This window comes from Prionailurus bengalensis, chromosome F2 (genome assembly GCF_016509475.1).
Source record: "Prionailurus bengalensis isolate Pbe53 chromosome F2, Fcat_Pben_1.1_paternal_pri, whole genome shotgun sequence".
NCBI classification, from domain to species: Eukaryota; Metazoa; Chordata; class Mammalia; order Carnivora; family Felidae; genus Prionailurus; species Prionailurus bengalensis.
The window spans coordinates 23,342,225-23,368,535 of NC_057353.1; the positions used below are offsets into that span (position 1 = coordinate 23,342,225).

The window sequence follows — 26,311 nt, forward strand, 5'->3', positions numbered from 1 at the left end:
GCAAAAATTATTAGCAGCACAGCAAGCATAATGTTACAATTTTATAGTGAAAAATTTTAATAGCATAGGCTTTTAATATATTAAAATGTGATTAAAATGGTAAGTATGGGGCACCTGGGTGGCTCAGTCAGTTAAGTATCTGACTCTTGATTTCTGCTCAGGTCATGATCTCACACTTTGTGAAACAGAGGCCTCACACAGGACGCTGCGCTGCCAGCTTGGGATTCTCTCTCTCGCTCCCTCTCTGCCTTTCCCCTGCTTGCACACTCTCTCACTCTCAAAATAAATAAACATTTTTAAAAAATGGTAAGTTTATAGCTCTGTATACTTGTTTGGTTAGAAAACCTGATCTAAATCCTTTAAGAAAAGTACCAACTAATAACATGGTGTTAAACTTACATTCCATTAACTTTGATTCTCTGCTTCATAAAAAGAACATGCATCCAGTAAAACATTTTAATGTATAACTGAGGTTTTGGTGTGAAAGGTATGCAAATGCACGAAGGATCTCACTTAGGTAAAGCTTTATAACTAAAATTCAAAGGTTTAAACTTATTAAATTTACAACTAATTAGTCCTAGTTGTAACTGTTTATTTTACAAAATGGTTAGAACTTTATTTTGAATAGATATTCCTCTATCTAATCAGAAATCTTATTAGTATTAACTACTTGACAGAGTAGAGCAATAATTAAAAGACCAAAATTTTAATAAAGCATTTATCAAACTACAAAACAAATTGGTCTATAAAAGTTGAGATCCACAAATTAGCTAACTTTTTTTTTTTTTTAATTTTTTTTTTTCAACTTTTATTTATTTTTGGGACAGAGAGAGACAGAGCATGAACGGGGGTCTATCTAACTTTTTAGAAAAGTCAACATTGCAAAAAGTGAGAAATACATACACTGTTGCACAGGTATACATTTTCAAGAGACCTAAGAATGTCCTCCCTAAAGATATTTTGAAATAGGCTTCAAGTCAGTTAGGTGGCTGGAACAGAAGTCTACTTAGAAGTAAATAAAATTAATGATAATGGGCATTGAGGAGGGCATTTATTGGAATAAGCACTGGGTGTTGTATGTAAGCCAATTTGACAATAAATTAGATTTTTAAAAACTTTTTAAATTAAAAAATAAAATATTTACCTCATATGCAAAAAAATAATTAAATTACATTAATGATAATGGATTTCACAATCTAAGTCTTGACCATTTTGAGAGAGCAACTGCCCTATGATGGTTAGGATCCTGTTTGGACATCTCTGCCACTTACTGATAGCTATATGACTTTGAGAAAGTACCGAAAACTCACTTTCCTAGACAGCAAAACAGAAATAATAGTCGTTTTTATACTACTATATAATAGTATGAGTTGAATGAGATGATGCAAGACACACAATGACAAGAATCTATTATTATTCTGATTAAAAACAATTTGTTAAAACATCATCAAATTATGAAAACATTGATACAGTTTTTATAAACCCTTTTTCACAGCCTTCCAAACTAAAATATTCTAGCTTAAAATGTTCTAGGGGCACCTGGGTGGCTCAGACAGTTAAGAGTCCAACTCTTGGTTTTGGCTCAGGTCATGAATTTCACAGCTCGTGGGATCAAGCCCTGCATCAGGCTCTGCACCCACAGAGCCTGCTTGGGATTGTCTCTCCCTCTCTCTCTGCCTCTTCCTTGTTCTCTCTCTCTCTCTCTCTCTCTCTCTCTCAAAAAATAAACTTAAATCTGTTAGGATACACTGATTTTATTCATACAAATAGACTTCTTTAACATTCTGTAAGAAACATGTATTTGTTATGTTTTCCATTGACTTATAACATCAGAAGTTTGTTTCCTCTGAAAAATTCCCAGCTGTGATATAAAAAAACATTTTTGTCATATTTGTTTTGGAATATTCTGTTTTTGTTGATATGAAATTTGTTTACATGTAATTCTCCATAACTTTGGTGAGTAACACTGGTAAATAGATATTTAACAGTACCAGCAGAGGCAACAAAAAGTAGATATACTCTATTCTTTTTGAGATATACCCTACTTTTTATATCTTTATAAAATGTCCTCTCTGGGACTTAAATCTTCACACTATATGAAAATAATGTAGCTCAGACTTTTCAATCAACAAGCAAAAATCCTTGTCCCAAAAGAGCTCAGAAGGGTACAAGAAACAGATACATATAATAAGCAAATACAATACTACAATGTAAATGCTACAATAAGGCTGTTACAGGGACTTCTTAGGTGGAGGAGGGATTAAAAGGCAGGTTTTAAGAGGTGGTGATTATATTAAAGAAAGTGGGAATTCACCAAGCTAGCAAGGGGAGAAGAGAGAAAGACAATCCAAGCCTGTCTAAGCACACATGCAGGAGAAAGCACAGAAAACATCACATTCCATCAAATACAAGTGGATCATTAGCAGAAAATAGAATGCATAGAAGGAAAGCGCAGAAAAAACTGACCAGAATCCATCAAAACACCAAAAGTTTCCTAAGCCAGAACTCACAATAGCAACATTTTTAAAGTAGTTAAATTGCAGCCAGAGCTGTTGCTAATAAAGTCTTGGTCTACCTCACCTGCCAAGGCAAGTCTCTCCACAGAAGAATCCGTTTCCATCCCTGGTCCCAGAAATGACTTGGACACAGTGTCTATGTCTCTTTGCTGGCTTCCCTTCCCCTATGCCCTGCTATTGGAAGTGACTCATCCTAATTCCCAAGTAAATAAAGGGGGGGGGGGGGGAAAAAAACACAGAGTCAAAAAAGCAAAGATATTTACCTTCTACAGGTTCTTGCCTTCTAGGAGAAATAGAATTACTTATCCATATTTATAACTAAAACAAACCTTATAACTTCAAATTAGACTATAACCTAAGGTTGTCCAAGCAAAATCACTATCCAAGAATCAAACTCCTCTGATATAATTGCCTATTAGGGAAAAATTTAAGTTCCTACCTCATATAAACACCAAAATAAATTCCCTAAGTATTAAAATGCAAATATAAAAATAGGGCAAAAGCACAAGAAACTTTGGCTAAATACTTGTCATAATCCTGTAAGGCAGAAGGCTTTTCTAGATAAGAAGAGAAACCTAGAAGCCACAGTAGGATAAACTGACAGATTTAACAACATAAAAATATAAAACTTCCATAGAGCAAAACGTACCATAAATGATGCTAAAAATGTCTACAAACTGGAGAAATACTTGCAACATGTAAAGAAAAATTGTTTAACAACTATAAAATACAAAGATGATATGAATCGATTTTTTAATCCAATAGGAATAGGGACAAAGGTATGCACAATCAAATCACAATATAATTTGAGTGAACACATCTATTCAAAAAACTAACGTCTAAACAAATAAAAAATCGAATTCCAGTGAAATGTAACTTACCATATTAAACTGATATATATGAAAAAATGATCATGTAAGTATTGGCCAGGATGTGGGAAAATGGATGCAAACTCTACTGATGCAAATATAACTTAGTACAAACCTTCTAGTGAGCAATCTGACAATACTGTTTATAGTTTCATTTGCATCTATCTTTAAAACAGCAATTCTACAGACTCACATAAAATATACACAGTGACAATCTGTATAGCAAGACTGTATTACCAAGAATTATAAACAAGCTAAATATTTACCTATCAATAAGTAATTAAATAAACTACAATGGGATGTGCAACCTTGCAAAGATGAGGCACAGAGCTTATGCACTGACATGGGAAACATTACAAGAGGTCAAAAGAAAAACAGATACAACAGCCTACTGTCTAGTCTTATTTTTATTTTTTTACATCAAACATGTGCCTGTGTATTAAGGGAGAAATGGAACTGGCAGGGAACAGAGGGACTCTTCACTTTCTACTTTCAAGTATCCCACTGTTCTACCTTTTTTACTCTAAACATACAGATTAAGCTTTGTATTAAAGAAGTTATTTTACAAAGTCATACCAAAAGTAGGGAATGATTTATAGTGTAAAAGTCTTAGACTCTAATTGTTGTTGTCCTTTCTAGTCTTTATAGGGCCACCACGGTTCTGTAAACAAGAAGATGCTCAAGAACCTAACTTAAAGCAGGCCGTGTCATGTCTACAATCCCTAACTTTTACAAAGGAAGCCACCTTGGGATTTAAACACAGCTAAAATATGGTAGCCTTACCAACATTTGATATGGTTAGCCTTCATAACTTTAGTTATTCTAATAGCTGTGTAATGGTATCTCACTGTGGTTTTAATTTGCATTTCCCTACTGACTACTGATGTTGATCATCTTTTCATCTTTGACACACTCTCTGTATTTATCCTATAGTGAAGTGTCCACCTGAATATTTTACCCATTTTTAATTAGGTTATTTTTCTTATTGTTTTATTTGTAGAGTTCTTTATATAATCCAAATATGAGTCATTAATCAGTTATATGTTTCACAAAGATTTTCTCCCACAATGTGTCATCTCTTTTCATTCTCTTACCAGTGTCTTTCGAAGAGCAGGCTTTAATAAAATCTAATTTATCAACTTATCCATTTATATATTATGCTCTTGGTGTTGTATCTAAGAAATCATTACCTAGTTCAGGGCTCTAAGATTTTCTCCTAAGTTTTCTTCTACAAGCTTTATAGTTTTAGGTTGCACATTTAAGTCCCTGAGCCATTTTGAATTAATTTTCATATATGTTGCAAAGTATGGATTCAATTCCATTTTTTATATATCAATATCCAATGCTCAGGCAGTATATGTGAAAAACACTTGTATTTTTTCCACTGTATTGCTTTTTATGGCTTTGTCAAAATCAATTATTTACATCTAAGTGGGCTTACTTCTGGACTACCTCTTATGTTTCATTGATTTATTTGTCTATCTTTATGCCAATGCTATTTTTACTGCAGCTTTATGGTATTTCTTTTTTAATTTTTTTTTACCATTTATTTATTTTAGAGAGACAGAGAGAGGCAGAGCATGAGCAGGGGAGGGGGAGAGAGAGAATCTGAAAGCAGGCTCCAGGCTCTGAGCTGTTTGTTAGCACAGAGCCTGACGCAAGGTTCAAACCCATGAACTGCGAGACCATGACCTGAGCTGAAGTCAGACGCTCAACCGACTGAGCCACCCAGGCGCCCCTATAGTGTTTCTTGAAATTAGGTAGTATTGTCCCCCAACACTGTTCTTTTTCACATTTATTTTGGCTATTCTAAATTCTCATATTTACATATGAATTTTATTTTAGGCAAACATGCCTGCAAAAATTAGAGAAGTCCCTTGAATCTATAGATTAATTTGGTGAAAATCAACATTTTAACAAAGTTGAGTTTTCCAACTCATGTACAAGATATACAACTAATTCTCATTACTGGAATAATAATATCTAATGATAATTATGTTCTAGAATGTCACCATGAACAGTGAATTATCAAATACCAAACCATTGCTGCTAGGGGAAAGACAGGTTCCTACATACCTCTGGTCATGACATTGTTCTCAATCAATACATAACGTAGTTTTACGTGTGTTTCTGGTTGAAGACCCCCTATCTAGTATATATCGTTGATTCATTAACACTAAACTCAGAGCTGACAGCACTGTAACCTTTGCCTGAACAAAGCTTATCTAAATACATGTATCTTCTCCATTAAGGTACATTACAACTTTCTTATGCTTAGGAAGACTACAAAGCACTTCCATGCTTAGGAGCCATTTTAAACAGCTAAATCACCAACAAAAAAACCCACAAAAATGCTAAAAATGTGGCACTAAATAAACCAAGGACACCTGCTTAATGCATGACAGCTAGAACAAGAAAACAGAATGTCACCTTGTTCATCCTGAATTCAGACTGCGCATATCGGGCAACTCAAATTTTGTGCCACTCTGCAAAGCACTCCAAGTATTGATTTGGGGATTAGAAATAAATTTCAGCAAATAGGTCAACTCAAAACACAGAATCTGTGGAGCGCCTGGGTGGCTCAGTCGGTTAAGCGTCCAACTTCGGCTCAGGTCATGATCTCATGGTTCCCTGGTTCGAGCCCCACATTGAGCTCTGTGCTGACAGCTCAGAGCCTGGAGCCTGCTTCAGATTCTGTGTCCCTCTTTCTGCCCCTCACCCACTTGCACTGTGTCTCACTGTCTCTCAAAAATAAACATTAAAAAGAAAATACAGGGGCGCCTGGGTGGCTCAGTCGGTTGAGCGACCGACTTCGGCTCAGGTCATGATCTCATGGTTTGTGAGCTCAAGCCCCGCGTCGGGCTCTGTGCTGACAGCTCGGAGCCTGGAGCCTGCTTCTGATTCTGTGTCTCCCTCTCTCTCTCCTCTCCCCAGCTCATGTTCTGTCTCTTTCTGTCTCAGAAATAAATAAACATTTAAAAAAAATTTTTTAATAAAAAATAAAAAGAAAATACAAAATCTGTGAATAAGGAACAGCTGTATCTCTCAATTTATTTCAGTATCCTTCGCTTTCTCTCAACAGTATTTTGTAGTTCTCAATTTTCTTTAACATATTTTGTTAGATTAATCAGTATTTCATATTTTTGTATTGTTGTAAATGGTATTTTTTACTTGAACTTCTGATTGTTCCTTGCTACTTTATAGAAACACAACTGATTTTTGTATATTAATCTTGTATCCTTAAACTCATCCAACTGGTGCTAATAGTATTGTGAGATTTTTACATATACAGTCAGGTCATCTGTGAATAAGGATAGTTTTATTCCTTCCTTTCTCATGTGAATAACATTTTTTTTCTTCCCTGATTGCACTAGCTAGAACCTCAGGGCAATATTCAATAAGATGGTAAAAGTAAACATCTCTCTCTTCTTCCTTATATCATAAAGAAAGTATTTAACCTTTCACCGGTAAGTACAATGTCAGCAAATTAGGTTTGTCATGAATGTCCATTATCAGATTGAGGAATCCCACTTCTATTCTTAGTTTTGTAAAGGTTTTTTTTTTTTTTTCAATCAGGAAGGTTACTGGATTAGTCAAGTGATTTTTCCACACCATGATTTTTACTTGTTAGTTTGTAAATATGGTGAATTATATGGGTTTTTTTGAATGTTAAACCAACCTTGCATTCCTGGGATAAACCCCAAATGGTCATGACATATTAACCTTTTAATACACAGCTGAATTTGATTTGCTGAAATTTGGCTTAAATGTTTTGCATCTATGCTTGCAAGTAGCATTATTCTAAAGTTCTCTTATAATGTCTTTGTCTGGTTCTGGTTCCCCAGCAATGCTGGCATCATAGGCTTTGGAAAATATTCCCTCCACTTCAAATATTTTAGAAAAGATGATACAGAAATGATAGTATTTCTTCCTATAGTGTTTTGTGCAATTCACCAATGAAACTAGTTGGACCTGGAGTTTTCTTTGTGGGCAGACTTTTAACTACAATTTCAATTTCTTTAAATCATAGGGAGCTATTCAGATTATCTACTATTTTCTTCTGCTTCCTTTGAGATTAAATTACTCTTCTTTTTTCTAGTTTTTTAAGATAGAAGCTGAAGTCATTTGAGATTTGTCTTCTTTTCTAATACAGATATTTAGAGCTATAGATTTCCCTCTGTTTTAGCATTATCTTTTAAAATGCTGTTTCTATCCTCATTCAGTTTAAAATATTTACCAATTTCTTTTTTGATTTCTTCTAACAATGGATTATTTATAAACATGCTATTTAATTTCCAAACATTTGGGAAATTTTCCAAGGATCTTTCTATTAATGATTTCTAATTTAATTCCACTGTGGTCTGGGAGATTCTTTATGAATTCAATCCTTTTGAATTTATTGACACTTCTTTTATAGCCCAATCTTGGTAAATATAGTCTATCTTGGTAAATGTTCAGTGTAAACTTCTGAACAAATGTATTTTCTGCTCTTTTTTTTTTTTTTTTAATTTTTTTTTTCAACGTTTATTTATTTTTTTTGGGACAGAGAGAGACAGAGCATGAACGGGGGAGGGGCAGAGAGAGAGGGATTTTCTGCTCTTCTTGAGTAGAGTGTTCTCTAAATCCAGTTAGGTCAAGTTGAATTGAATTCTCAACTCAACAACTCAACTGTATCTTTGGTAATTTTCTGCCCACTTGTTATATCAATTATTGAGAGGGGTGACTGAAATCTCTGGCTATAGTTGTGAATTTCTCTTTGCATTTCTGCTCATTTTGTTTTGCATGTTTTGAAGCTCGGTTTAAGTGTATAAACATTAAGCCTGCTATGTCCTCTTGATTAAATGACCCCATTATTATGAAATGATCTTCTTTACCCCAGATAATACTGAAAGTTCCTTCGTCTGAAATAAACTCAGTCCAAGTTTCTTTCAACTAGGTTAACATGTTACATCTTTTTCTACTTTTTTACTTTTATCTATTTGTGTTTATAGTTAAAAGTACTTCTTATAGCCAAGTAAATGGTTGGATCTTTTTATTCAATCTTGGCCTTTAAATAGGGATGTTTAGAATATTTATATTTGTACTTAATATGGTTATTCATTATAACATATCATCTTACTATTTATTTTATACAGTATTTGTCCCAAATGATCTTTTTTCCCTTTTCATGTTGTCATGACTTCTATTGTATTAATTTCTGCATGATTAAATTCTACTTTGGCTTATTAGTTATGACTGTTTTCCTATTTTAGTGGCTGCATTAGAGTTTACAATATAGATCTCTAACTTATCACAGTCTACCTTTAAATGATCTACCATCTAATGTAGAGTATAAGAATCTCTATATTTCCTTTTTTCCCTCAGCCTTTACGCTGTTATCTGGCATTTTACTTTTATGTATGTTATAAACCATACAATAGCTTGTTAATATTTTTACTTTAAGCAAATATATTTTAAAGAGATTAAATAAGAAACAAATTCTAGGGGCTCCTGGGTGGCTCGGTCAGTTGACTGACTCTTGATTTTGGCTTAGGTCATGATACTAGGGTCATGGAATCAAGCCCCATGTCAGGCTCTGTGCTGAGCATGAGCCTGCTTGGGATTCTCTCTCTCTCTGCCCTTCTGCCCCTCTCCCCCACTCACACTCTCTCTCTAAAATAAAATTCTTTAAAAAAAAAATAACAAATTCCATATATTTACCCAAGTAGTTACCATTTCTTGTGGGTCTTTTGGCTTTGTTTTTATTTTTATTCAACTGGTATCACTTTCCTGCTGTCTGTAGGACATACTTTAAAATCTTCCTTGGGGGGGGAGGGGGGGGAGAGGGTGTTAGCAATTAATTTCTTCAGCTCCTCTGTGTTTGAAAATAAATTTTCAACATGTTTGTCTCTGAAACATATTTTTGCCAGGTACAGAATCCTAGGTTGATTTTTTTTCATCTTTCAATACATTAAACATATTATTCCACTGTTTTCTTGCTTATATTGTTTCTGACAAGAAATCTAATGTCATCTTTATCTTTGTTCCTATGCACACAACTTGATTATGTCTATTTTTTCTCTGACTTTTAAGATTTTCTCTTTATCATTTGCATTTGGTAATTTGATTATGATAAGCCTCGGGGTAGTTTCCTTTATATTTCTTAAACTTGGTAGCTCATTGAACTTGTTTATGGTTGTATCTTAATAAAATTTATTTGGGAAGTTCTGGTTTATGGTTTCATCTTAATAAAATTTATTTGGTGGCACATGGGTGGCTCAGTCAGTTAAGTGTCTGACTTCAGCTCAGGTCATGATCTCATGGTTCATGGGTTCAAGCCCCACACTGGGTTCTGTGCTGACAGCTCAGAGCCTGGAGCCTGCTTCAGATTCTTTGTCTCCCTCTCTCTCTGGCTTCCCCCACTTGTGCTCTGTCTCTCTCTGTCTCTCAAAAATAAAACGTTAAAAAAAAGTTTAAAAAAATAAATAAATATAAATAAATAAACATTAAAAGGTATTTGAAAAAACTTATTTGGAAAGTTTTTGGCAACTACTTCTGGAAGTATATACACACAATCTTTTTCCTGCAAGATCTAATCTGTGATTTATCTCATCCACTATACTTTTCATCTCAGATGTAGTTTTTATCTTTAAAAGTTCTATATGGATCTTTTTGCATCTTACATGTTTCTTACTTTCTGAACATATGGAATATAATTATAACAAATAGTTTTAAAATCCTCAGCTAATTCTATCATCTGTATCAATTCTGTGCCCCCATGATAGATTATTCTCATGTTTTTATGTTCCTGTGCATCTATGGGAATCTTTAACTGAATGACACGCACTTGTGTGCTGGTGTTTCCCAGCCCTATAAATATTCCTGAACTTTGTTCTGGGATGCAGTTAAGTAACTTGGAAATATATTGTTTCTTTCAAGACTTGCTGTTATAATTTGCAACTCAGTTCCAGAGCAACATCTCCTCAACCAGGGGAATGTGGCAAGCTCCACACCTCAGTTGCCACTGCTTGTGCCACATCCTGGTAAGTCTCTCAATGCAACAGACTAGGGCAATTGCAGGCTCACCTCACTTGTTTCTTATCACTCAGAGATCCCTGACTCTCATTGCTTCACATGCAGTGTCTTCAGAACTGTTATTTTATGTACTTAGTTTTATGGAACAGGGAGTTGTTTCATGATAAGTATAAATAAAGTCCCTATTACTACATATGAGCCAGATGCAATCTGTACTTTTAGTCTATCTTTATCTTTATATTCAAAGTTTCTCAACACCATATATTTGACAACTGCTTTTCTAGCCAATCTGAGTATCTGCCTTTTAACTAGATTTAGATCATTTATATTTAATGTAATTATCAAAAAGAGATCTAAATATACTATTTTGCTATTTTTGTTTCATCTCCTGTTTATTCCTTTTTTCATCTTTACCTACTTTCTTGTGGACTGATTAGGTTTTAATATTCATCTCCCCTATAGCTTATAAGTTATTTTTCTTTTTTTACAGCAATTGCTCTAAAATATACACACTTCAAATAAATATTATGCCCCTTTGTATATGGTATAAGGACCTAACAATACCATACTTCCCATTCTCCTGTACCATTCTTTATGCTACTGACCCCAATCTACTTCTATGTATACTATAAGCCACCAATTCATTGTTATTACTTTTGATTTAATTAATCAACTCTTTTGAAAAGTTTAAAAATGCAGAAAATGTCTTACATTTACTCCATATTTTACCATTTCTTACACTCTTCATTCCTTTTCACAGATCCAAATTTCCATGTGTTAGTAATTTTTCTTTTGCCTAAATAACTTCAAGACCTCTTGCAGTGCAAGTCTGTTAAAAATAAATTCTCTCAAATTGTTTCTCAAATCATATACCTGGATAAGGAATTGACACCTATAATACATAAAGAACCCTTACATCTCAACAACAAAAAATAAATCCCAATCAAAAACTGGGGGAGTCTTTTGGGTTTTCTATGTATAGTATTCTGTCATCTTCAGGTGGTGACCATTTTACTTATTCCTTTCCAATCTGGATACCTTTTATTACTTTTTCCTGCTAATTGCTGTGGCTAGGATTTCCAACACTATGTTGAATAAAAGTGGTGACAGTGGGCATCCTTGTCTTTTTCCTGATCTTAGAGGGAAAGCTTATAGCTGTTCACCACTGAGTATAATGGTAACTGTGTGTTTACTATATATGGCTTTTGTTATGTTGAGGTACATTCCCTCTGTAGCCACTTTGTTGAGAGTTTTTATCACAAATGTTTAAATTTGTCAAATGCTTTTTCTGCATCTATAAAGATGATCATGCAATTCTTTCCTTCATTTGGTTAATGTGTTGTACCATGTTGGTTGGCTGATGGATGCTGAATCATTCCTTGCATCCCTTGAATAAATCCTACTTGATTTTGGTTTATGATCCTTTCAATGTATTGTTGCATTCAGTTTGCTAACATTTCGTTGAGAAATTTTGCATCAATGTTCATATCAGTTATGTTGCCCTATAATTTTTAAAAATCTTTTATATGGTATCCATGTCTGGGTTGTTATCCAGGTAATGCTAGCCTCATAAAATGAGTTTGGAAGTATTCCCTCCTCTTCAATTTTTTGGAAGAGTTTGAAAAGGATAGGTGTTCTTTCTAAATTTTGGTAGAAGTCACCAGCAAAACTACCTGGTCTTGGGACTTTGGCTTGTTGGGAAGTTTTCCATTACTAATCAATCTCAGCATAACTGGTTCATTCAGATTTTCTATTTCTTCATGATTCAGTCCTGGAAGATAGTTGTTTCTAGGCATTTATCCATTTCTTCTAGGTTGTCCAATTTGTTAGCATATATTTCTTGTTAGTCTCTTACCCTTTGTACGGTGGTGTCAGTTTTAATTTCTCCTCTTGCATTTTGATTTTAATGATTAGAGCCTTCTCTTTTTTCTTGGTTATTAGTCTACCTAAAAATTTGTCAATGTTATCTTTTCAAATAATCAGCTCTTAGTTTTATTAATCTGTTCTATTGTTTCTGTCTCTTTCATTTAGTTCTGCTCTGATTGCTATTATTTCTTTTATTCTACTAACTTTGAGAGCTTTATTTGTTCTTTTTTTTCTAGCTCCCTTAGGTGCAAAGTTAGATTATTGGAGATTTTTGTTTCTTGAGGTAGTCCTATATTCCTATAATATTCCCTCTTAGAACTGCTTTTGCTGTATCCCAAAGATTTTGGTATATCATAGTTCTATTTTCATTTATCTCTCAGAATTTTTCTTATTTCTTTGATTTCTTCAATGGTCATTGGGTAGCATGTTGTTTAACCTCCCCATTTTCAAGTTTTCTTCTTGTAATTGATTTCTAGTTTCATACCATTGTAATCAGAAAAGATGCTCAATAGAATTTAATCTTTTTTAATTTACTGAAGCTTAACTGGTGGCCTAACATGTGATCTAACCTAAAATGGCCTATGTGCACTTGAGAATAATGTTTGTTGTTGCTTTTATATAGAATGTTCTGTATATATTAAATCTATATGGTGTCATTTAAGGCTGAGGTTTCCTTATTAATTTGCTGTCTGGATGATCTATTCATTGATATAATGGGGTGTTAAAGTCCCCTACTATTTCGGTATTGCTATCAATTTCTCCCTTTAGATCTGTTAATATTTGCTTGATAAATCTTGATGTTCCTATGTTGGGTCCATATATATTTATTATGTCTTCTTTTTGGATTGACCCCTTTATCATTATGTAATGTCCTTCCTTGTCTATTATTATAATTTTTGTTTTAAAGTCAATTTTCTTTGCTAAAAGTGTAACCGTACTGCTTTCTTTCATTTTTTTTAATAAGCTCTATGCCCACCATGGGGCTTGAACTCATTACCCTAAAATCAAGAGTTGCATGCTCCACCATCTGAGCCAGCTAGGCATCCTTCCAGGTTTCTTTCAATTCCTATTTACATGGAATATCTTTCTCTATCCTTTCATTTTTAGTCTGTGTATGTCCTTATTTCTGAAGTGAGACTCTTGTAGGCAGCATATAGATGGGTCTTGCTTTTTTTTTTTTTAAATCCATTCAGCCACTGCATCTGTTGGTTGGAGAGTTTAGGCCATTTACTGAAAGCAACTATTGATAGGTGTGTACTTTTTTCAATTTTGTTCAGTCTACTGGCTGTTTTCATAGTTCCTCTGTTCCTTTCTTCTTTCTCTTCCATTGTGGTTTGATGGCTTTCTTTAGTGTTCTGTTCATCTTCCTTCTCATTCACTTTTGTGTATTTATTGTAACTTTTTGTTTTGTGGTTACCATGAAGTTCATATATAACTTACTATGTATATAATGGTCTGCTTTGAATTGATAGCAATTAAATTTGCACATATTCCAAAACACATTTTCTCCACCCTGCCCACGTTTTATATTTTTCATGTCATGTTTTACATCATTTCATTCAGTCTTTAACTAATTAGCATAGTTTTATTTTATTATTTTTGCCTTTTTTTAAATTTTCTTTTTACATTTATTTTTTGAGAGACACAGAGAGACAGAGCACAAGTTGGGGAGGGGCAGAGACAGAAGGAGACACAGAATCCATAGCAGGCTCCAGGTTCCGTGATGTCAACACAGAGTCCAACGTGGGGCTCGAACTCACAAACCGTGAGATCATGACCTAAGCCAAAGTCAGATGCTTAACCGACTGAGCCACCCAGGTGCCCCTATTTTTGTCTTTTTTTAAGCTTCAAACTTGCTTTGTAAGTGATTGATCCACTACCTTTACTATATATTTACCTTTTCCAGAGAGATTTTTACTTTCATACATTTGCTTGTTATTGCCACCTCTTTTCAGTTTAGAGAAGTCCCTTTAACATTTCTTGTAAAGCTGGTTTAGTAGTGATGAACTCCTCTAGGTTTTGATTATCTGAACAATTCTTAATCTCTCCTTCAATTCTGAATGATAACCTTACCAACTAGAGAATTCTTGGTGGGCAGTTTTTTCCACTCAGCACTTTGAACATGTCATGCTGCTCTCTTCTAGCTTGCAAAGTTTCTGCTGAAAACTCTGCTGATAGCCTTATGACATTTCCCTTTTATGTAACAAGTTTTCTCCCGCTACTTTGAAGATTCTCTCTCTAATTTTAATTACAATGTACCTTGATGTGGATCTCTTTGGGTTCATTTTATTTGGAATTCTCTCATGGACCTGTACGTATATTTCATTCCCCAGATTAGAAGTTTTCCACCATGATTTTTTCAGATAAGTTTTCTGCCCCTTTCTCTCTTTTCTTTCTAGGACCCAAATAAAGTGAATGTTATTCCACTTGATAGTGTCCGAAAGAAAAATCCCTTATCTTCATTTTCTTAACTTTTTTTTCTTCTTGCTAATGTGTCTACATGACTTCTATTGCTTTGCCATCCAGGTCAATGATCCAATATTCAGCTCATCCAGCTCATACAGTCTGTGTATTTTTCAGTTCAGTTATTTTACTCTTCAGCTCTGTAACTTTTGTTCGGACCTTTCTTACATTGTCTCTTTATGGAAGATCTCACTGTGTTCATCTATTCTTCTCCCAAGTTCAGTGAGCATCTTTATGACCATTACTTTAAATTCTTTATCAGGCTGGTTGTTTATCTCCATTTCATTAATGTCATTTTCTGGTATTTTATCTTGTTCTTTCATTTGGAACATATTCTCTGTCTCCTCATTTTGCGTGACTCTTGTTTGTTTCTATGTATCAGGCAAATCAAATCACCTCTCCTAGTCTTGAAGGAGTGGCCTTGTGTAGAAGATGTCATATGTACCTCAAAAGCACAATTCCCTGTGTGGGCTGCCTGCACTGTCTACTGTGGCGGCACCATGTCTCCAGCACAGGGTGAATGAGGCTGACACCTGGCTCAGCTGCATGTGGCTGCGTGCGGCTTTCACCTGGTTGCAACACGTGACTGCACTGTGGGAATGGGCAGGGTTCTCAGCTGGGTGTGCCCACTGTCTCCAGGAATTTGAGATATAGCTGCAAAGTGGTTCCCACCAGCACCAACATTAGCAAGGTAGGATGAGGTCACAAATACGGCACCTACCAATGCCTCCATCCCCAGAGAAAAGTCCCAACAGTTTCCTGACAGACGCTTTAAAATTACTAAGTGGGTCTTCTTCACAGAGGCACTTTTCAAATTGGTATTTTTGTGCTGATCCTGGGGTGAGTACATGTGCTAATCCTTTAAGAGTGGGTTCTCCATTCCTATAGTTCTATGGTTTCTCTGGATATACTCCCAGTTGGTTTTCAAAGCCCAGTATTTGCATGGCTTGTCTCTGTTATGCAGGATCCAAGGACTGGGATACCTGTTATGAATCACTAACCTCTGGTTCCTCAGGGAAAAGTTTTGTATTTTTGAGTTCCCTCCTGATTATATATTACACCTGGAATGTTTTTTTGTTTTGTTTTTTTTGGGTTTTTGTTTTGTTTTGTTTTGGCAAGATGATGTTTCTGCCTCTTCTCTCCATCTCAAGGCTGTCTCTTTTGTCCTTTGTTGTAGAAACATATGTTGTAGAAACATTATTCCATATGTAGTTGTTTATTTATTGTGGGAGGAGCAAGTTCAGGATCTTCCTACAGCACCATCTTTAATCATTCTTTAATCATTCTTCCATCTATAGGCATTTAGGCTGCTTCCATCATTTGTCTATTGTAAATAGTATTACTATGAACATGTGTGTACATATATAGGAGTACCTGTTTTCAGTTCTTTTGGATATACACCTAGGAATAGAATGGCTGGGTCATATACTAATTTTATGTTTAATATTTTAAAGAACTGCCAAATTGTTTTCCACAGGTGAATCATTTTACATTCCCACCAGCAATATACCTTTGCACATTGTTGTACCAACACTTTGCACCCTTGTACCAACACTTGTTACTGTTTTTGCCTTTTATTCTAGTCATCCTGGTGGGCATGAAGTGGTATGTCATTGTGGTTTTCATTTGCTTCTCCCTAATCACTAACAAGGTTGAGTATTTCTTCATATTGGTCATTTGTGTATCTTCTTTGGAGAATTGTCAATTTAAGTCTTTTGCCCATTTTTTAGTTGGGTTGTTTATACTTCTGTTGTTGAGTTTTCAGGGTTTTAGTTCTTATATTTAAGTCAATGATCCACTTAGAGTTAATATATCTTAAGTTTATTTATTTTGATAGAAAGGTGAGGGGGAGTAGGGGTCAGAGAGAGAGAGAGAGAGAGAGAGAATTGAGAATCCCAGGCAGGCTCCGCACCAGCAGCAATGAACCTGACACAGAGCTCAAAGCCACAAACCATGAGATCATGACCTGAGCCAAAACCAAGAATAGGATGCTTAACCAACTGAGCCACCCAAGCACACACCCTCCTCCCAATTTGGAGTTAATATATTAACGCAGTGTGAGGTAGGGGTCTAAATGCATTCTTTTGCATGTGGGTATCTAGTTGTCCCAAAACTATTTGTTAAAGAAATTTTTCTTTCTTGCATTGAGTGGTCATGGCACTCTTGTCAAAAATCATCTGTAGATAAAGATAGATAGACAGATAAGATAGATAGATAGATAGATAGATAGATAGATAGATAGTTTATTTCTCTCCTCTCAATTCTATTCCATTGGTTTATATGTCTATCCTTTTGTCAGTACCACACTGTTTTGATTACTGTCACTTTATTAATATGTTTTGAAATAGGGAAGTATGAGTCTTCCAACTCTGTTCTTTTTTAAGAATAGAGTTTTGGCTATTTGAGACCACTGCAATTTCATATGAATTTAAAAACCTGCTTTTCCAATTCTGCAAAAAGGTCACTAGAATTCTGACAGAGATCTCATTGAATCTGTACATTGTTTTGCATAGTATTGCCACCTCAACAATACTAAATCTTCCAATCTATAAACACATTTATTTAGATCTTCCATTTATTTAGATCTTCTTTAATTTCTTTCAATAATGTTCTATAGTTTTCAGTGTATAAATGGTTCAACTCCTTAAATTTTTGGATATTATTAAATGAACAGTTTTCTTCTTCTCCTTTTTGGATTGTTCACTGCTGGTATACAGAAACACAATTTGACTTTGTGTTTGATCCTGTACTTAACAAATTTTCTGAATTTGTTTATTACCTCTAGTGGGTTTTTGTAGATTCTTTGGGATTTTCCATATATGGGATCATGTTATCTGCAAATACAAACAGTTTTACTTCTTCCTTCCCAATTTAAATGTCTTTTCTTTTTCTTGCCTAACTGCTCTGGCTATAACTCCTACCACAATGCTGAACAGCAGCGTGAAAATAGGCATCCTTGTCTTGCTTCTGATCATAGGGAAAAGTTTTGTCCTCTACCACTGAGTTGGATCCTTTGCCACTGAGTTAGCTATGGGTTCTTCATAAATCCCTTTATCATACTGAAGAATTTCCCTTCTCTTTCTAGTTTTGGAGTGTTTCTATTATAAACAGGTGTTATATTTTGTCAAAAGCCTTCCATATTAACTGGTGATGTTTGTTTTTTACCCTTCATCCTACTAATGCAGGGTATGATGCAGTTTGATTTTTCTATGTTGAACTGCCCTTGCATTCCCACTTGGGTAAATCCCACTCAGTCATGGTGTATAACCATTTAAATATACTGCTGGATTTAGTTTCTTATTGTTTTCTTGAGGATTTTTACATCTAAATTCAAGGAATATTAATCTTCAGGTTGTTTTGTTTTGTTTTGTTTTGTTTCTCATGGTATCTGTTTGGCTTTGCTACCAGAGTAATGCTGGTCTCATAGAGTTAGGAAGTATTCTTTGTCATCTCATTTTTTGGAAGAGTTTGAAAGGATTAGTGTTAATTCTTCTTTAAATGTTTGGTAGAATTCACCAGTAATGCCATCTGGTCCTACACTTTTCGTGTTTGGAAGGGATTTGTTATTATTACTATTACTGGTGCAATCTACTTACTTGTTATAGGTCGTATTTTCTATTGCTTAAGTTAGTTTTGGTAATCTGTGTTTCTAGGAATTTGTCCATTTCATGTAGATTACCCAAGCTGTTGAAATACAATTAATTGTTATAGTACTCTCTTATACCCTTCTTTATTTCTTTAAGGTCAGCAGCAACATCCCCACCTTCATTGCTGATTTTAGTTAGGTGTGACTTTGCTTTTTTTCCCCCTTTATCAGTCTGGTTTAGGTAAAGGTTTGTTAATTTTGTTGATCTTTTCAAAGAAAAGGTTTTGGTTTTGCTGATTCTCTATATTGTTTCCTATTCTCTATTTCACTTATCTTCCTTTAATCTTTATTATTTTCTTTCTTTGGTTCACTTCGGATTTAATTTGCTCCTCTGTTTCTAGTTTCCTTAAAGTAAGAAATTAGATTATTTGTTTCAGTTCTTCTTTTTTAAATATAGGTATTCACTGCTATAAATTTCCCTGTAAGTACTACTTTTGCTGCATCTCATAAGTTATGGTATGCTGTGTTTCCATTTTCATTTGTTGGTAATAATTTCCTAATTTCCCCTGTGATTTCTTCTTTGACCTATTGGTTATTTATGAGTATGTTGTTTAATTTCTACATATTTTTGAGTTTTCAGGTATTCTTTGTTATTGATTTTGTAGCTGCATTCCACTGTGACTGAAGAAGATACTTTTATGGTTTCATAAATGTTTAAAATGTACTGAGAATTTTTTGTGGCCTAACATATGGACTATCCCTGGAAATGTCACATGTGCACTTGAGAAAATGTGTATCCAGCTATTCCTGGGTGTTTTGTGTATGTCTATTAGGTCTAACTGGCTTACACTGTTGTTCAAGTCCTCTATTTCTTTACTGATCTGTCTAGATGCTCTATTCCTTATTCAAGGTGAGGCAAGCATTGTAATTTTTGACTGAATGATGCAAACCATAAATTTTACATTGTTGGATTCTGAATTGTGTTGTATTTCTCTAGAGTTGGACTTTGTTCTGATGCACAGTTAAGTAACTTGGGATCACTTGAAGCCTTCTGAGGACTCTTCCCAATGCCTCATGTATTAGAAGGTCTTTAGATGGTCTAGACACAAACTATTCTCAGCTCTGTATGAGTTCTGGAAATTGTTTTCTTCACTGCTTTGCAGTCATTCTTTCCCTGACTTTGAATAAGTCTTGTCATGCATCTACAGATCAGAACTTAGCCAAAAACTCAAGCACCCTCTGCAGATCTCCAAAATGTGTTCATGCTTGAATGCACTTTTTTACTTACCTATATACTTACCCTTCTCCCCCTAAGTATCTTCTCTCTGGCACTCTGCCCTGCAATTCTAACCATCCTGGCCTTCCCAAACACTTATCTTTGTTTCCTAATTTCAATGAAAGTGAACTCTGTTTTGGTTCCTCCTCCTTGCACTGGAGCCTATATAAACAACCTCCAGGCTCTACTGTAAACTAGTGTAAAGAAGGGCTTACCTCATGTGTTTCCATTCTCTCAGGGATCACAGTCTGATGCCACCTGTCGTCCAATGTCTAAAAATCATTGTTTACATATCTATATGTTCTCAAGTTGTTTAAGGAGGAAGAGTATATTATTGCTGCATAACAAATTACCCCCAACTTAGAATCTTAAAAAACAAGCATTTATTTTTTTCACACAGTTTCTGAGGTTCGGCAATCAAGAAGCAGCTTAGCTGGGTGGTTCTGGCTCAGGATATCTCATGAGGTGGCAGTCAAGATGCCAGTGGGCCAGTAGTTTACAGCTGGAAACTTGACAAGGGCTGGAAGATCTGCTTCCAAGAAGACTCAGTCACACACTGTTGGCTAGAGGCCTCAGTTCCTTGTTAGCTGTTGGCAGGAGGCCTCAATTTCTCACCACATGGGCCTCTCCATAGAGCTATTCACAACATGGCAGCTAACTACTCTGAATGAGCAAGGGAAGGAAGGGTGGGGGGGGAGCAGCACAGACGGACAGAGAAGAGGCAAAAGCCACAATGTCTTTTATAACCTGTCCTTGGAAATGATCCATTACTTCCACCATATTCTATTGGCCACACAATGTGTGAGAGGATTATACAATGGTATAAATACTAGGAGGCAGGGATCATTGGGCCCATCTTGGAAGCTGGCCACATAGAGGAAAAATCTTGCTATGTCAACACGGCAAAAAGCCAAAGTCCTTCTTACACATTTTAACTCCTTATGTTATTTTTTTAATCCTCTAACTATAGACTGCATCCTACAGCTTCAAGAGAGATGGGCAGATTGTAGATCCTACTCCATAGCCAGACTTGGGGAAAAAATAACTAAGAGTTAAGTAGAAGCAGCTTTTAAGAGAAAAGAATAAGAGTTCTTGATGCCTATGGCAAGAAAGAGGAGAGCACTTATCGCAGACCTGGGCTTAAGAAACGTCCGAGGTGCTTTTCATTCTCCCAAACAACTACTCAACTCTAATGACCAATCTAAATGTCTGCCTCCTTTCTCATCAATCTCCAGAGCTAGACAGCAACAGCATTACGAGTAGCAGTAGCAATAGTACCAGGGTCAATGCTAAGCATTTTGCCTTTGTCAGTTTAATTACTCCTCACAACAAACCTGTGACATAGGTCATCATTATCCCTTAAACTCCAGGTCTTCATTTCTTGATAATCCTACAGTGGCTTTATGCTTTGCAGTGTATCTTGGTACTTTATTCTTCCTACATAACACCTGGCTTCCTCTCCCACTCTTCTGGCACTGAAATACTGTGCTGTCCTGTCTAACCTCTCATTCTACTTGAGTCAGGACTTAAAGGTTCCTCCAAAACTCCAAAACCAGCAAAACTCTTTCAAAGAAACCACCAGACTAGTGAGACCTCTGTTAATACCCTGCTGCTGGACTCTCCCAGTCCTACTGCTGCCTAATACAGACTTCCCCTTAAACCCAGTGGAATACATGCCCTGTCAATTCTGCCTCACCAATTAATCCCAAAAATTGTGCCTTATTTTAGGCACTCATTGAAAAATATTATTTCATAGCACAAATGCCTTCTTAATTTAAATTTGCTACAGCTTCCCTAGGGGTTCATAATGAATCACCAGAGAGAAAGGTCCAAAATATACCAAACTCCTACTTAGTACAGTACCTGGAAACATAGGTTCCCACTAGTTATTTTTTGAAAAATGAATGAAAAATATAAAGTAATAATTATCAATACTAGCTCAGAAAACTCTCAAGGGGTTATAATCCAAGTTATTTTATTTACAAATAAAAAGGAAAAGTTACCAGTGGACACATATAAACAATTCACAAAAGACAGAACACAAAAGAACAACAAACAGAAGCAAATCATAGAAATGCAAATTAAAATATCACTTTTTGTCAGACAGATTGGCAAACATTGAAAATTTGTCAAGAAAGTAAGAAAACGGGCATTCTAATAAATATAATTTTGTATTTTGGGGATTTATGCATCAAATATGTTTAAAATTTGCATACTCGTTTGACCAGTATTTCCATTTCTAACAAATTAATTACAAGAAAATAATGGACAAAGGAACATACTTATATGTTTAAAAAGAAGGAAAAAAATCACTCTGGCACTAACTATAATACCAAAATCTGTCCAACAATAAGGGTTTGATTAAACAAATTTAGTACTTCCAAACTATGAATTATTAAGTCACTTCAGACTATTATATTATCCCAGTTTTTAAAGTAACATATATTCACATAAAAACATACCTGCATAGGAAAAAAATCTAGAAGTATACACCCCAAAATGCTTAGCAGTGATTATCTCTGTAAAAGAATAGTGGAATTATTTGTGACTGTTTTCTTTTTGTTTATCTCTACTACCTAATTTTTCTACGTGGGTTGCACATGGAAAACACACATTTAGAGCACAATTTAAAGACAGGAGTGCCACTACTGTAACGGAACATGGGACAGTCCCATGATCCCTAAAAATGTCAGGCAGAATTAATATCAAATAAAATATCATATAACTTAACTCAATAGCCTTGTTTTTAATTAGCTCTAGGAACACACATGGAAGAATTTGTTAGTACTCCTCAGGCACCTTAAGACAACAAACAAAATGACCTCTCAAATAAGAATGTAGTATGAATCTGAAAGACAGTGTTGAAAATCACTCAGTGAAAGCCTCAACTGCTTCAACGTGTCAGATTCAATCGCATTTTCATGCCTTTTCACAGTCATCTTGAGACCTCACACTCTAGTGGGAAAGCAGTCACCACGACAATGATAAAACATAAATCACTCATAAGTTTAAGTCTGGCTGAAGAAAAAGTCTTCTCTATAGCTTCTATTCCAAATTAGATTAATTTTTCCCCTCAGACTTGAACATTTGGGGGGATGAAACTTAGTCGATAGCAAGAGAGTCCTGAGGTTGAGTCTAAAAATACACATATGTTACCAGGACAGCGTATACATCTCCAAGCACTGTGTACAATTCCAGCCAAAGCACAGGAAACTGCTTGTGGCCTTGCAGAACATTGCCTAGAATTGTTTATAATGCCTGATTCAACATGACCAGTAGCACCAACAGTAAATCTTCAGTAGGACTAATCTATAATTTTCAGTGATGACGACTGGCTTAAAAAGAATGTTTATTTCCACCTTTCTTTGGTGGAATATGAAACAAATTATTCTAATTGTACCCACACAATAGCAGGTATCCATACACTTGGCATCCACCCAAACCTACAACATAGTTTGCGAGTCATGTCACATAAAGCTCCATCAATGCACCCCATGGGATTTGACAGCAACTATGAAGGCACAGAAAGCACTAAGCATGGTACAGCTTCAGATTCCTTTAAACCTACATAGGTATCATCTTTGATGAAAGCAACATTTTTTGCAGGAGAAAATTTTCTAGTACAAGGAGAAAGTCAAAGAATAACTTTGCATAAGAAAAAAATTATATGTTAGTGGCATTTGTGTAAAGCAAGCACAGAATACCTAAAGTGATGATACGGTTACGCAGTTATTTTGAAAAGAATGGAGAGTTCCTTGCTTTGGTGACAACCCGAGCACCATCCATGCACTCATTCAGCAAATACATGAAAAACCATATCCACCCAGAACTATTCTAGGACCTGAGGATACAAGAATAAACCAGCAGAGTCGCTACCTTCATGTAGCATACGGTCCCTAACAAGGAACAAAGATGTTAAGCAAACAACTAGATATTTGACTAGAACTGCAAATGTTAGAACATCATTAAATAAAAGGGCAGAGTGCTATGAGAGCAAATACTAGGCTTCAGAGTCAAGTGAGCCAACCACAGCGGACAGAAAGAGAGGTCCAGGCAGGGGCAACCTATGCAAAGCTCCTCCAGCTGGCACGACGACCTCAACCAACCCAGGAACTCAGTCTGGTGTATCAAAGCACTGAGACCATTTCTTGTGCCCATGTTAATTCTGAGATGCATAAAGATACCCAAGTTAAGAGATCGGGTTGGCAACTGCTACATGAGTGCGGAGCTTGGAAGAGAGATCCAGGCGAAGTATAAACTTAGAAGTCACTGGCTGAGAGATGGTGCGTGATGCACAACTGGAGGGTATTACTTAGACAAGCTGAGCAGGACAGGGCGGGGGGCGGGCGTGTACCACTTCATTAAATCACACACACACAAAATTCATTACTTCTTGCAATCCAATTCTTTCTCTCTTGACTTACAAATCTGAAATAAAAGTATTTCCTAATATTATACTTCCAACACAATGCCCTATTTGTTCAGAATGAATAAGATGAAATGTATAAAGTTCTTGGAGAAATGCCAAGACCTAAGAAAAATACTTCTTTCAGTGAGTCTAAGACATTATAGGCTAAAGTTTATTTAACAGAGCCTTCCTTCTAGCCTTTTCCAGTGCCCTAGAAAAGGAACTTTTTTTTAACACACTGATAGAACTACTTCACAAGATCTGTCACTAGAAATGCTTTCAGTCTACAGAACTGCCACCCACTGAAGCTCGATCACAATTGTAAGCAGTCTGAACACACTAAGTCTTGGAGGGATGGAACATCAAAAAGAACAGACACACCTTCTGCTCTGCACACTCATAAGTTAACAACTTGCAGAACTGTCACTATGATCCTTAGACAACCTGCCCTGCACAGTCTCCTATGGTGAATATATAGGATATAATTGCTCTATAAAGCGGTGGCCAGGTTATGGCTATAGAAAAGCTGGGTTAATACGTTCCACAATTTATGGCCCAAGCACCATATAAGTAGGACATGCCTTAACACAAACTCACCTGATTTATTTGAAGCATGTTAAAACAATATTGACCAAACTGCTGTATCCCTCACGGCTCCAAAAACTGGAAAATGAAAATGAAGAAATAAAGTTCAACTTAGTTGGTGATCTCAATGATTAGCACTTTAAACACATGTCCTTGATCAAAATCAAATATAAAATGGAGTAGCTCTAGGTCAACATAGAACTTTCTATGATGATAAACATGTTTTATATATCTGCAGTGTCTAATCCAGTAGCCACTAGCCACATATAGCTACCGAGCACTTGAAATGTGGCTAATGCAACAAGACAGTAAATTTTTGATGTTTTAAAATTTTTGACATTAATTTAAATTTAAATAACCATATGTGACTAGTGGACAGTGCAGAGGCAGGCTGAAAGATGACCCTTCTGGTTCTAAAACAATTCCAGCAAAATCGGAGCTATTAAAAACAATCTGAAATTTTCAGATTAATATTTAATATACACTCCCCTTGCTCTAGAAAGGTTTTAAACAGCTTTGTTTCTAAGCTCTATAAGACAAATTAAGCCTGAAGAACATACAACACTTACTCTCCTACTTACTCTCCTAGGTGGTATGGAAGAGTACAAAGTAAGATAACCTAGCTGAATTTTTTTTTCTGTTTGTGGTTTTGTTTATCATCATGATAAAAAACAGCATGCACAATAAAATTTCACATAAAATTTTCAGGAAAAAAAAAATCACTGTCCTGACATATCCCATTGTTACATTTGGGCTTGTTTCCTTCTGGGTCTGACCTCCCTGCTACAATTATATTTCTTTGCATATGGCAAATCTCTTCTAAACTTAATTTAAAAATAGATACCAAAGAAGGGCAGAACACCCAAGTCTATGAACAAACAAATCATGGGATCTTACAATGTAAAAAGTTTACAAGAAAAAATAAATTATGGGGGCACCTGGCTGGCTCAATCAGTATAATATGAGATTCCTGATCTAGGGGTTGTGAGTTTAAGCTGCACATTGGGCATAGAGGCTACTAAAAAAATAAAATAAAATAAGAAAAACAAATTATGTACAGACACTACCCTTCAAGAAAACTTATCTAAAAAGCAACAACACAGTCTTGATAAAGAGCAAAAGCACTAAATCCAGTCACTTGGGTAAGAATCTTTTATGCTGTAAAACTTTAATATTAAAATTTCCCTCAGAAACAAAGGTTCTTGATATATACACGTACACACACACACAGATACACTATATACATATACACACACATAGGTTCTTATACACACACTCTTATGTATACCGTGTGTGTGTATATATACAGCTACCATTTTCTCAAGATGACAAACTGAGGTCAATTCAAAATGAATTTGAAAGTTTTCAATATACATATGTTATAATAGTGACCTTGGCATCTGCAACAATTTTTATATTTTCAAAAAAAATCATATGTTGTAGAAACAGCACAACGGCTGAGGATCACTGAATGTGAATATTATTCCAAGCTCTTCAGGAGGTTACCTTTTGAGTCTTGGCAAACTACTTTGTGTGTCTTTCGAGTTATTTTTCTTTCTTTCTTTCTTTTTTAAATCTGTAAAAAGTAAACGAAAGTCACTGGCAGCCTCTAACAAATAAAATACACCAGAAATAAGATCCCGCTCACAAGGCTGGATTACAAAAAAGATCACAATTTCCACTTTGGGTGTTACCTGCTCTTGTTCTCTCACCTCTCTGCTCTGAAGC

General features: G+C 35.4%; 1 protein-coding gene across 1 annotated transcript in view; it reads right to left on the reverse strand.

Moving 5' to 3' along the window:
* Positions 1–26,106, reverse strand: part of STAU2 (staufen double-stranded RNA binding protein 2) — a 304,184-nt gene extending 278,078 nt beyond the window's left edge. The window contains 4 exon segments of the mRNA XM_043601210.1: positions 2,581–2,709; positions 22,053–22,109; positions 24,596–24,661; positions 26,090–26,106. Coding sequence (XP_043457145.1) covers positions 2,581–2,620 — 40 coding nt within the window. The 5' untranslated portion in view covers positions 2,621–2,709; positions 22,053–22,109; positions 24,596–24,661; positions 26,090–26,106.
* Between the last annotated feature and the right edge of the window lie 205 nt (positions 26,107–26,311).